Source organism: Trypanosoma melophagium (genome assembly GCF_022059095.1).
Source record: "Trypanosoma melophagium isolate St. Kilda chromosome Unknown ctg25segment0, whole genome shotgun sequence".
NCBI classification, from domain to species: Eukaryota; Euglenozoa; class Kinetoplastea; order Trypanosomatida; family Trypanosomatidae; genus Trypanosoma; species Trypanosoma melophagium.
The window spans coordinates 131847-145603 of NW_027125156.1; the positions used below are offsets into that span (position 1 = coordinate 131847).

Below are 13757 nucleotides of genomic sequence, written 5' to 3' on the forward strand. Positions count from 1 at the left end.
TTATTTCTCTGCCTAACATTCGTGAAGTGGGTCAGCAGGACGAAAAAAAGAAAAGAAAATGCCGCCAAAGAAGCGTGGACAAAATATACGGGGCCGTGATAAAATCTTTCGTAATGCCGTTCAACACGTACATGTTGGGATTGGCCATAATGTATTAGGCAATATTCTTCTCCAGCCACTCGCCACAAGTCTACTCACTAGCGGAGATGCCACAGAATCACAAGAACAACAACGATATGAGGAAAACGACTGCGCATTTCTGTTAGAGTTAAATGAATTGATGCTTTCACACTCCACGACGGACTTTAAACGATTTCGTTGGGAAGTGCTGGAGTTGTGTGCGTCCAAGTCTCTCTTTCAACTCAATCACCGCAAAATTGCGGAGAAGTTGTTGCTGGCACTCCTCCGCAGAGATAAGTATGCGGAGGGGTATGAGGCATTTGTCCGCCTAACAGTCGCCTTTGCACGAGACATGCGAGAAAAGTTTCTCACTTACTTTGAGTGTTTTCACAAAACCGTCAATGGCGGTATTTTTGATGTGAGTGGACGTTTATTAGCCGATACACGTCGTTTACAAATAGTGTTTGCCGCCCAAGTCGCATGGTGTCGTGAGATGCGGCCGTATTTACTATTAAAAGATCAACGGAAGCTTGTAGAACGGGTGATTCGACTGTATGTACATCAAATGCATGATACGAAGGAATATATTCGTCGATTATCGGCGGAAGTACTGGCGGCGTTATGTCGATCGGCACAGGAATTAATTCCACTTGTAGTAGAAGAGATTTGTTTAGCTGTGGTGCAGGACTTTGAGGCGTACTGTGTTCACGCAGCTAATAGGACGAAACAAGAAGAAGAAGAAGAAGCAAACAAGACAAAGAAGTATAGTGGAAATGAAGATGAAGATAATGAATATGATGGAGAAGATGAGGAAGAGGATGATATGAAGAGTTCTAACATGGATAAAGATGAGATGATTGAAGAAGAAGAAGAAGAAAATAACGATAAGGAAGAAACAGTATCTGTAGAGGAGGGAGGGGTAAAGGAAAAGAGTTCTCATAAAGACTCCAACAGCAAGAAGAAAATGGAAAAGAAAAAGAAAGAAGTATTAACGTCAATGGTTATGACATCTGAATTATTATTTCAATATGAACAGCAGCGACTAGCCTCACTTCCTGTTGTCGACGGGTTGTGTTTTCTCTCCGCAGAACTCTTTCGTGGTATTCGCGGTTCTCTCAGTACAAACTTTGAGAATTACTACGCATTACTTACATACGTTTTTGGTCTCTCACAGTGTGTGCGGTTTGAGGGAATTAACGCGGCGGGTTATGGAACAGACGAGCGGGAATTATTTGGATTCACAGAAGAAGACGCCCAACACTTTATACACGCATCCCAGTGGAAAGAGATGTTTACACAAGTTCAACACGGGAGTCATGCAACTAATAACACTAACAACAATAATGAAAAACAAGAAGAACAAGACGAAGAAGAGATATGGGATGAAAAGAGAGAAAGATGGTGTATATTACTACGTGAACTTATTCAACATATTGGGGCTGTTGCTGTTGGGACGGCACTTCGCACTGTAGCGGAGGAAACATATGCGTCTCCCGCTAATAATAATAATAATAATAATAATAATAATAATAATAATAATAATAATACGACGGCATTACAACAATTGCTTGTTGCTGTAACCGCCTTATTGGAGTTCTCTGTTCCCCACACACGTGTACTCATGTCACTCCTACACGCTGCAGATCACATGCTTCTACGTGATGTCTCTGCATTACCACTTCTGCGTAATATTGTACGTACAATACAGCTGCAAATGAGTGAACAGCAAGACGTTCTGCAGAATAATAATAATAATAATAGTAATAATAATAATAATAATAATAATAATAATAATAATAATAATAATAATATGAAAGAGAATAACATGCATGCTTGGGAATTATTCCTGCGTACATGTGGTGCATTGCTGGAGTTGATAACCCCACTTTGTGTGGGTACACTCATAACATCCACATCACAATCATCATTGATGTTAGCATCTGATACGTATAGAGTGAAAGTACAACGTTTGTTCCTTCCACTTGCTCGTTCTATTGTACAGATATGCCTTTCTGTTGCCGATCCTACCCTTTCCCTTGTTACAAATAATACGAATAATAATAGTGGTACTGTGGTGGTGGGGGATGGGGAATATGACTCTATGATGTGTTTGCGTGAACCAGCTAAAATGTTGTTATTTGCATTTGTACAGGATGTTTTGCAGAAAAACTATGCCTTTTGTTTACGAGATGAAAGACGTATTGGTGAGGAAGAAGGAGAAGAATACGATGATGGTGACCATGATGGTAATATCATTACAGCAAAAGGAACTGAGAAATATAATGGTGGACGTATTGTAAAGTCCTACTTGACGCCGCTTGGTTTTGCCCTTTTGGCTCCTGTACTGCAAGGGGCTTGTGTATTGGCAAACACCGCATTGGATCACCTTAGCAAAGAGAATAATGATAATAATAATAATAATAATAATAATAATAAAAAGAAAAAGAATAGTAATAGTACTAAACATTGCGAGGTAAAAGAATCCCCGTCAGTTATGGATGATATGAGAAGAAAGAGTTATCGATACGCTATACGAGATGTAAGACGTGCAGTTATGATGACAAGAATGATGAATGATCGAACAGCCAATATGGTGGCCAGTCCATTATTTGATTTACTCGTTACTGTTCCTACTGCCTTTACTACTACTACTACTACTACTACTACTACTACTACTACTACTACTACTACTACTACTACTACTACTAATAATAATAATAATAATAATAATAATAATAATAATAATAATAATAATAATAATAATAGTACGGGTGTTAGTTGTGAGTCTTTTTCTCTAAATAGTGATGATGCGAAAAAATCACCAGAGTTCTCATTTGCCATTGATCGTCCAACGCTCACGACAAGTCTACAAACATTACTTATTGCCGTGACAACTATGTATGCCGATACACAAAAGGCAACGGATGTTACTTCACTGTGGTATGCAGGGAAGTGGGCGGATGTAGTTTCTGCGCTTCTTCCGCTGGTAGTCACTGTAGCGGAAGCCGATCATGCTATTAAGATAAAAGTTAAAAGGAATAAACGAAATAGTGTACCTTCTGCAGCATTGTCGTTTGCGGAACGGTATCGCTTGACGCTTTTAAGGGTTATGGGATGTGTAAAGACTGCCGTTTCCTCATCTCATAGTTCTACTAATACTAATACTATTAGTAGTAATAGTAATAGTATTTATGTGGATGGAAATTGTAGTTATTCCACACCAGCACCGCTTTCACAGTTAACAGCTGCCTCCTACTCATTATTTGCCCAAGCCTCTGCATTACTTGTGCAATTAGCCACAATGGGCAGTGGTGTTTCTTCCAATGTCAAGTCTGTAGAATTGGAATGTGTGGGATTCTTAAAGGATGCCGTTACTGTATTAGCCGCAAGTTTTCATAATAAACATGTGAAATCGTTTAATGATGAAGAGACGACACGGTTATTGCATGGAATGGAATTCCTGCTTCATTCACTATTGCATCTCTTTGGAGTGGAACTGGAACGGGATACAGAAACGAACGTGACAGTTAACGAAAAGACAGAGAAACAAACAGGGAAGAAGTCTAAAAAGACAAGTGTGGAACAATCATCTTCATCTGAAAACACTAAAGAACAAGATCAACAAAGGAATAAATTGATGTATGCTATTTCTCGTCTGCATACTGCATTAGATGCCCAGTCACAACGTGAACTTGTGCAGACACTTTTGTTTGAAGCCCTCGCCTCACCCGTACATTCACTGCGTATTGTTGCCCTACGACTCCTACGATTATTATGTCATCCAGATATTGCCATAACATCATCAACATCATTTTCATTAGAAGAAGGAAGAGAAAACGAAAAAGAAATAACGAAACGTACGGCGGGTTGTACGGCGATAGATCCAACCTTCTTCACAGCACTACTACGTGCAGAACTCTTTAATCCTCTCTCTGCAACTGGTAATTTAGATGGTGTACAACAGGCATTAGCAAAGTTGTCATTTGATGCGGCTGCGGGTAAAATACGAGATCCATTACAACGTGTTATTCTTGCTCGTGCGATGATTGGTCTATTACACAAGCGGTATGCCGATGCATGGCCTGTGGCGTTAAAGATTTTATCAGATCTTGTGCGTGTGGAAGATACTTCTCTGCTTACTGTACAAGAGCTAGAGGATAAGAATATGGATATTATTAAGATGGAAGAGTTGTCAAAAACTGTAGAAGGTCAATCTACATTAGGAACAAAAATGGAGCCATTAGTTTGGTGTACGGTTGTGTGCCGCTATGCCCATGCTGTGGTGTTTGGAGATATTGTACATGCGGCTTCCTCACAGCTTTACATTACTGCAGATACAGGCGATATGTTTAATAATGATAATCATAACAATAGTAATAGTGATGATGATTGCCATGATGAAACCCATGAAGTGGTTCTTGCTGTTCTTACTACTGGTGATGAGAATCATGCTATACGTAAAACGATGAAAGTTCGTATTCCTGTTTGGTATCGTATTCGACTAAGTGATATGCAACGACATGAAAAGGGAGAATTAGTCAGTAAAGACTTCTCTACCGCACGTTATACCAACTCTGCAGCTTCCATAACACTATTACAATTAGCGAATAGCGATAATGTTGTACTTTCATGGCAACGTCATTATATCCCATCTGTCTCTCCTACACACGCCTATGTTAGTGCTACTCTCACTACACGTAGTACCGATCGTGTGATGTTAGCCAAAACATTTCTTTCTGGTCTTGCAGATATTACACGTGGCTCTATTGCGATAAGTGATGCCCGTGCAAAGCTTGTGATGGAATTGGTATTGGAATTAGTGGCAGTTCGCCGTGGAGAACATCCATCAGGTGTACGACAGTTAAAAATGTTGGATGATCGTCTCGTTTTAGCGATGAATGCCTGTTGTGGAACCGTTATATCCACTACATTATCTACAAAGGAACGGATCGAAATAGCTATTCGAGAAGAAATGACAAGGCTTACTGATCGATTACAACGTGCCTGTGTGAGTTTTCTCTCTGATAGTAATGCCAAATTACAACGTGTGGCGTTGGAACAGTTAAAACGACTTAAAGTTTCCCCATTTGTACGTTATCACACCCAACTACTCCCTTTCTGTGATACCCAACAAAACCTTTTTCACTTCCTTGCTACCTTCCATGTGGATAGTGATATCGCATCGGAAGATACAGCCGATTATATTGCGACGGCACTTGTGATGGCATTACCGAAATTAACAGCGAAAGTTTCACGTGAAAAGATGCGAGATCAGGCCGTACTGCAGCGACGTGTATTGACATTAGTTACACATCTCACGAATGGAGATGCACTCACAGCTGTACTAGAGGGACTTGTGCGACGATTGGTGTTTGAGCAACTCACATCTCATACAATGATTGGAACCGAAAAGGAAGAAAAGAAAAAAGGAGGGAAAATAATTAAATGCAGAAGGACGGGTATTGTGGAAGATGCAAAGATGTCTGTAGATGTGTTTGGATTCTCTGCATGGTGGATGGATTGGGTACAGAGTGATCATCACTGTGTACGGAGATTAGAACGATTATTAAAGCAATTACTAAGTACGATCCATTTACTTACTGTACTATTACAAGCGGTGGGTCGGGCATTTACGGCATTTACACCAACGTGTCTACATCTTGCTTTAAATGCTTATCTTGTAGCCTGTAAACAAATCTTACGACTCCCATTAGAGAAGAATCCCAATACATCCAATTCTTCAATTCTTAATAATGAGAATAATAATAATAATAATAATAATAGTAATAATAATAATGAGAATGAGAATGAGGATGTATTGAATACGGAAGTACATCGTCGAGTAAATGTGGCATTGTCTTCTTCTACAATAAATACACTTCTCCCACGTTTACGCCGTAGTGCATCTGTTATGATTGCCACACTTTTTGAACAATTCCCCACAGAAGTCATGACCACACTGCAACAAGATCTCATTACAGCATCTCTTCCTAATGGAGATGTGATGCAAACTGTTATTGGACGTTATGTAGCCATACTGCAGGAAAACAATAGTGGGGCACTACCAGAGTTACTCGGGGCACATCGTAGTGGCGATGGGAAACAACAAACCGCAGCCACACCGTTATTGCGATTAGTACGTGCATGGGTATCATCACCAGAGACTATGCCACTTGTGGGAATCTTTGATGGGGCGGTAACCGCCATGTTTCAGCAGACATTCGCTATTCATATGAATAGTAATAATACCATGAGTAATAATAATAATAAGACTTCTTCAAGAACTTCTCGTGCTGCTACAAAAACAACAACAACAAGTAATATTACTACTACTACTACTACTAATAATAATAATAATAATAAGACCAGTAGTTCTACAGGACGCATTCGATCACCCCAACAACAGGCTGCTACACTTTCCGTTTATGAGGGATTACGTTGTATCGCTGCTATTCTTGCTTGTGGTGATGAACCACTTGAGATGTTTGGATCAAAGCGCCGTACAACACTGCGGAAACTATTCATTGAACCACATGTCATGACGCTATTTGGATCTCTCTACAGACTTATTATTTGTGGGGCCTCTACTTCTACCGGTACAAAAACTTCCCTCAGTCATGAACGTCCAATGGGAGTAAAGGAAGGACGCCAATCTTCGTTCGTTATGACATTTAGTGTATCCATGTGGAAAGAAATGATAGCCACGGTTACAATGCTTACAGAATATGTTGATATTGCTTCTCATACTCAAAATACATTGGATGACAATTATGAAAGTGTAGAGGTTATGCTTAATAAACTCTTACAGATGTGTATTGCGTTTGTGGCACACCCTGCCTCTGCAAAGGATAGACAAACCTGTATTACGGCAGTAGAAGTATTGGAACAACTTCTACCGCGTATTCCTCGTGTAGATCCCGTAATACATTATGAACCCATTGTACGTCTTTTTAATACAGTTACCACACCGGAAGCCCGACTCGCACTTTGTCGTGTATTAAAACTCGTATTAGAACGATTAATGATATCTTCTTCCGATCAAATCCATGCACAGTTAGCAGCTGTAGGACGCGCTGTGGCGTGTTTAAATAGTTTTGCTGAAGAGAATACAGAATTGGAGCGATATGACTTTGAACTCCGCTTTCATACATTTCGATCACTTTTACACTTTTTCCAGAATGATGGGAATAACAATATGCAGCAAAAGAAACGACGAGAAACAACAATAGCATCCTCAGCATCAAAAGAAACCGCATTGGACGAAAGGAGAAAGACTACTACTACTACTACTACTACTAATAATAATAATAATAATAATAATAATAATAATAATAATAATAATAATAATAATAATAATAATAATACCAAACGACAAGTACGAAAAGAACGAGATTATGGTGGTGAATTAGATGTTACAATACCCTTACACGATACAGAAGCACCTGTTCTATGTTTAGAAGGTTTCACTATACTCACTTCAAACGTTGTCTTCTTTCTCCGTGATCCTGAAAACACTATTCGAGCCCTTGCCCAACAGTTATTACATGCCATGATGCTTTACGCCACCCGACAATCCACACGGGTTTCATCGTATGATCGTTTAATACTTGAACGCGTTGTACGGCATGAGATATTACCATCGCTGCGACGTGGTGTAACTTCACGAGATGTACATATTCGTCATACACATATGCAGTGCTTTGGGGCGTTAGCTCAGTATTACCCTACAGCTTTTCCTTCTTTTGCCGCCTTATACTCACGTAATATTGAACAAAACTTCTTTGCAAATGTGGGTCATGTACAACACCGGTGTCGTTTGAATGCATTAGCGCAATTACGACAGAATGTCTCTCAATTACAACCTCGTGATGTACTCCGTGTGTTTGTACCATTTCTGCTTGTGGCGGTAAAAGACTTTGCACAGGGAAAGAGAGATTTACAGAATCTCACAGAAGGACGTGCAAAGGGATATTGTGGTTCTGTCTTAATGACAGTAGCGGCACTTGCTGCTGCACTTCCATGGGAAGGATATTACCATATATTGAGTTTATTACTGTTAAATGCCCGTGAGAATGTTTCACTGCGTTTACCCATGCTTCGTGGGGTGGTGATGGTGTTGGATCATTTTCACTTTTTAAATGCGGAGGAAGAAGAAGGAGGGAAAAAGAAGGAAAATGATGGAATGAGAAAAATGGCCAGAACAAATATATGTGAACAAACACAATCTAATACCACAAATCAAGAAGTAGAACAAGAAGATGATGATGATGATGATGAGGTGGTTGCTCTCGCAGCGGCTGCACTCCGGGCAAAACGATTGAAGTACCGCAATGCGAGAGTCATGCATGTATTGGAGGATGATGTATTACCGCAATTGTATGAATTTCTAAGTGATGGATCCCGCAAGAGTAATCCAGTAGGTGCAGAGTTTCGTGGAAATGTTCATTCCATCACAAGTGTACGAGGAGAGATGCGAAAGACGGATAATGCCCAGCAAAATACAGCTATTTTACAACTTCCAGTCGCTATTGCGATTACTAAAATTGTAAAACGTTTTCCACATGATCGTTTCTCTACGCATGCAGAGCATCTGTTGGATGAGGTAGTGTTAAAACTACGTACAAAGAATGATAAACATCGAGAGAGTGCCAGACGTGTTCTTAGTGCGATGTTATGTGAGACAGGTCCTGGAAAACTTGGATTTGTTATTACGAAACTACGTGATCATCTTGTACATGGTTATCAATTACATGTACTTGGTTATACGGTTGTAACCTTGCTGTATAATCTGTATGAACCACACCACGTCTTCTCCTATGGACATCGAAAGACTGTAGGATCAATTCACACCATTACTACTACTACTACCAATAATAATAATAATAATAATAATAATAATAATAATAGCAATGAGGAACAACAAGAAAGAGAGTTTGAATCGAAAGAAGATGATGATAATAAAGAAGAAGATGAGGAAGAAGAATTGGCACGTCAACTTGCCCCTGCTTCTGTACGATTTGATCACGCCTATGGTGTGGAATGTCTAACCGCATGTTTAGATGATTTAATGGGAATTCTACTAGACGATTACCTTGGTGAGGTGGGTGAGCAGAAGGAACAGGTAGAACTTATGAGTACAATGATTGAAGTAAAACGTAATCGTGCCCTTCAGGGTTTTACACTTCTCGCCTCACACTGTAAAGCAGAATGCGTTATTGAAACATTCCTGCAGAAAATCACATGGTTATTAACACCCCCAAGTGAAACAACAGGATTGGAAAGTAATACCAATACACATCATCGTCCACAACATCGTAGTGGAAGCGGGGCTCGTACTGGGGCTATGTTACTCATGCATGAATTAAAGAGTAAATATAGTACGGTGAGTAAAAACGCCATGGCAGATTTCGCATTTGTGCAAAAGGTTCGCCTTTTAGCCGTACGTGTCGCACGTGCACTTATGACAAATGCCACAATGGAAGTGGAGGGATCATTTAATACCGTTTGTGCATTATTACAACGACATAATGATGTGCGTGAAGCAAAGATACGTGCATTTGAGGCAAAGGATGGAACTCGTCGAGTTCGTGGAAATACCCATATGCTTATTCACCGTCCACCGGTGGAAACACTAAAGAGTAAACGTGATTCAAACTTTCTCGTAGACGCACGACCAGAACGTGTGGATGTGGACTTTAGTGCCCATACGGTTCTTGCGACACAGCAGAAACAGAAATTACGTGCCTATCGTGGTCGTTATGGGAGAGAATTGCAGCAGGCTTCAAAGGATTTCTACCGTGAGGATCCCACAACGGCGGTGGTTCTTGATACATTAGATGAGTTTTTACTCAAGTATTTATTAAGTGTATTAAAGCAAGTGCTGGGTATTGGAAAGGAGCGTAAATACTCTTCAGCGGCGGTGCGATTGGACCTACTCCGTGCACAGAAGAAGAATAAGAATAAAAAGTCTTCAAAGAGTGATGGATCAATGAAAGATAATGATAACAATGATGATGAGGAAGACGAAGAAGAGGTTGAGGGAGAAGAAGCAGTAAAGCAGAATAATGAGAATGACGAAGAAAGTGAAGAAGAAGAAGAAGATAAAGAGAATAACAATAGTAATGATGCATTCGGTGAGGAAGAGGATGAGGATGCCACATTAGATCCACAGGAATTAGATGATGATGAAGGAGATGCTCTAGATCATTTCGCCGATGAAGCACAGGACGTGGATGTTGAGGACACAAATGATGAAACTGTACAAGAAGAAGAGAAAAAGCAAAAAGATAAGAATAATAAGAACAATCGTCAAATAATGCGAGATTTAACCGCCTCCTTTACACAACAGCATCAACCACTATTAGAAGCACTCGTCCCTGTCGTCCTAACCACACTCCAGGGCGAAGGCAGTGATGCGGTTGTGGGAAATGCATTAGATTGCATGCTTGCCCTCGTCTCACTACGCCCACCACTGCGGGCTGTAGGAACACTTCACACTTCATTATATAATACCGTTACGGCGTTCTTTGAACGTGGTGGGGCCATTAAACAACGTGCCATGCGTGTAGCAGCAGCCGTTGTCTCCCATCAACGTTTTATCATGACAGATGAACAGGCATCGCGGTTAACACGTCTCTGTCATGCGGAACTGGTGGATCGAAATGAATTTGCCCCAATGGCACTTGTCCTCTTTCACGCCGTACTTGGTAAACACGCCCATGTGGTGGAAGTGTATGAACTCATTGGTTTAGTAACAGAGTTAATGATGCACACAAGTGCGAAACGATTAATGCGACAACGTTGTGTAGCCGTTATGGCGCGTTTTCTCACAGAATACCGCATGACACCAGCCAAGTTTCGCTCCCACGTTGATCTGCTCTGTCGTAATCTCGATTACCCCGACATGACAGGACGTTTGGCGATATTAGAACTTCTCTCGGTATTAACACATCGTCTTCCTACAGCTGTATTACGTGAAGAGGCACCGGTGTTATTACTTCCACTCGCCACAACACTCGCAGCGGCCCCACATCCGGAAGTGCGACAAGCCGCAGGAAATGTTTTACAGCAATTAGTGCGAAATGCCGGTGTAGATGTACTCGTGCCAACACTTATGGGTTGGTTAGCAGAGACGCAAACACGTAAAATGCGAGCGACGGCATTACAGACATGGGCACTAATGATTCCCGCTATTGCGAGTGCATATGATCTTACTAATACGGAAGAAGCAGAGGAGTTTGCGGCGTGTTGTCAATGGTCATTACCCGCCGTTATGCAGGCGGCATTATATGATCAAATTGCCGCATCTGGGACGAAACGTCGTCAGGAGCAACTCTCTGTACCGTTAAAACGTAAATTAGAATTACGTAGTTGGACGTATATTTTCTTTGCCTTACGTTGTGTAGAAGCCATGTTTACAGCCGTGGCCTCAGCCTCAATGAAGGATAAGATGTGGCTGGATACAATGGCGATGCAATTAATGCCATGTATTGCCACACGTCTTGTTGTACACACACATCCATGGATTCAGGCAGCGGCATTACGGTTAATGCGTATGTACTGTCATGGTATCGTAGAACCACGTTGTATGTATATGTGTGATGAGGCATGGGAAACAGTGGGACTCGCAAGCACCAACAATAACAACGACACGAACAATACTAAGAAACAGAAACATCATAGTAATAAGAAGAAGATGAATAAGAAGGAGCAGGAGCAAGAAGAAGAAGAGAGTGTTAAAGATATCGTCACTAGTACTTCTGATCATGATAGTCATAATAATAATAATAATAATAATAATAATGCTATGGTGACGTTTATGCCGTATGTTGTGTACTTTAGAGAATCCAATACACAAGACAGCACTACTCGTGCATTACAAGCATTGGAAGAGATCTTCTCCGCATTACGTGCCTTATTACAATATATTTCTCTCTCAGATGTGCCGAATGAAAAGTATACAGCCCATCGTGCGATACAACAACCCTCACGCACAGATGCAGTGGCCGTAGCCCTCTATCTCACTCGTGCGATGAGTGTTATTAGCTTTGTCTTACTCATCTCCGCCTCCCGCCATAATGAAAATGTCTCATATTTGCGAGATGTGATTGGGCAGTACTTTACATCACTCTGTCGACAAATTCATTCTCTGTCTACGTCTCTTATTAAACATAATACTATAGTGAATGTTATGGTGCGAACGGCGTCACTTGTGCAGTACTTTGGTGGGTTTCTTGCCACTATGCCAACGATATCCCATAACAAGCGTGAAAACCCTCACTCCATGGATCATACTAATACTAATAATAATAATAATAATAATAATAATAATAATAATAATAATAATAAGGATTGTGGGGATGTGGATACAGCACTACGTTGGCTTCTCAATCGTGCTATTGGACTCTCCTTTATACATGAAACAATAGTGCCAACGATTACAATTGCGATGAACAGCAGTCATCGTTCTGAGCAAATTAGTACATTAGCTACACAGGCATCTGTTATGCTGCGAGAACAATTGGAAACACATCGTCATCGCTTTCATAGTAATAGTAGCAAAGCGGGGGAATCTCATACACTGCGAACTAAGCGATCTCGTTTAGAAAAGGAAACGGAAGAGGATCGTAATAGTGGTGTAACTGTGGATGATGTACTTTTTGCATTAACGGCGGAGGCCACGGCGTTGCGGAATACGCGAAAGGAAAAGAAAATGAGAAAGGAAACAACAAAGCTACTCCGTAAACGTAGTCGTAGTGGGGATATGGGATTCAGCAAACCCCGAAAACAACAAAAAGGAGAAAAAGGAAAAGAACAAGGAAAACAAAAACGTAAGAAAGTGAGGGTGTAAAGAAAAAAGAAGAAAAAATTTTCTCTAGTTTAATGTATTTGAGTATTATTAATGATTTAAATACTTTGTACATTTGTTAATGGTGTTTGTCTAGGGCTTTTTGATGGTGATTATATAGATATATATATATATATATATATATAGATATATAGATTCTGAATTAAGATGTGATATTTGTGTATGTGGAAGTGTCCGAGTACACACAGAAAGAAAAGGAACAAATTAAAATCGAGTAAGCGAACAGGAAAGAACACAATAATAATCATAAGAAGAAATAAAAGGAGAGAAGAAAAAAAAAATAGAAATGGACTGTGTACCTACATTAATTTTTTTTTAAAAAGTAGTAATCATCAGATAATTCGTTATAATGGAACATTATGTGTTCTTTTTATATATTTCTTGATGTTTGTTTCTTTTTCCAGTTGGTTATTATTTTTCGAAACGAACATAATAGTAAACATAATTACTAATAAAGTGTAATATAAAGAAATATTCAAAAAAAGAAAGAGGATGAACGTGTACTCTTTCAATATCACTCATCACTTCTACAATTATTGTTGATTTCCTTTTTTTTCTTTGTTTCTCTATTTGGCTTTTCTTCTTTTTTCTTCTTTTCTTTTCTTATACATAAACACATATATTTCTTTCTCTATGTATATATGTATAGGTTTGGGGATATTTAGAGATATTTTAATAAAACATATCCAAATAGTTTTCTATACCTCTCTGGTGGTCATAAAACCAAAAGAAGCAAAAAGAGAAAAAACGGAGAGAGCAGGTGATTCAC

At 39.8% G+C, this 13757-nt stretch overlaps 1 protein-coding gene across 1 annotated transcript; it reads left to right on the forward strand.

Moving 5' to 3' along the window:
• Positions 1–58: 58 nt before the first annotated feature.
• Positions 59–12970, forward strand: LSM04_002116 (uncharacterized protein; the record flags this gene model as incomplete). The annotated part of the gene is made up of 1 exon (XM_067336625.1): positions 59–12970. One exon carries the CDS (start codon positions 59–61, stop codon positions 12968–12970), a length of 12912 nt encoding a protein of 4303 aa, XP_067190960.1.
• Positions 12971–13757: the final 787 nt, after the last annotated feature.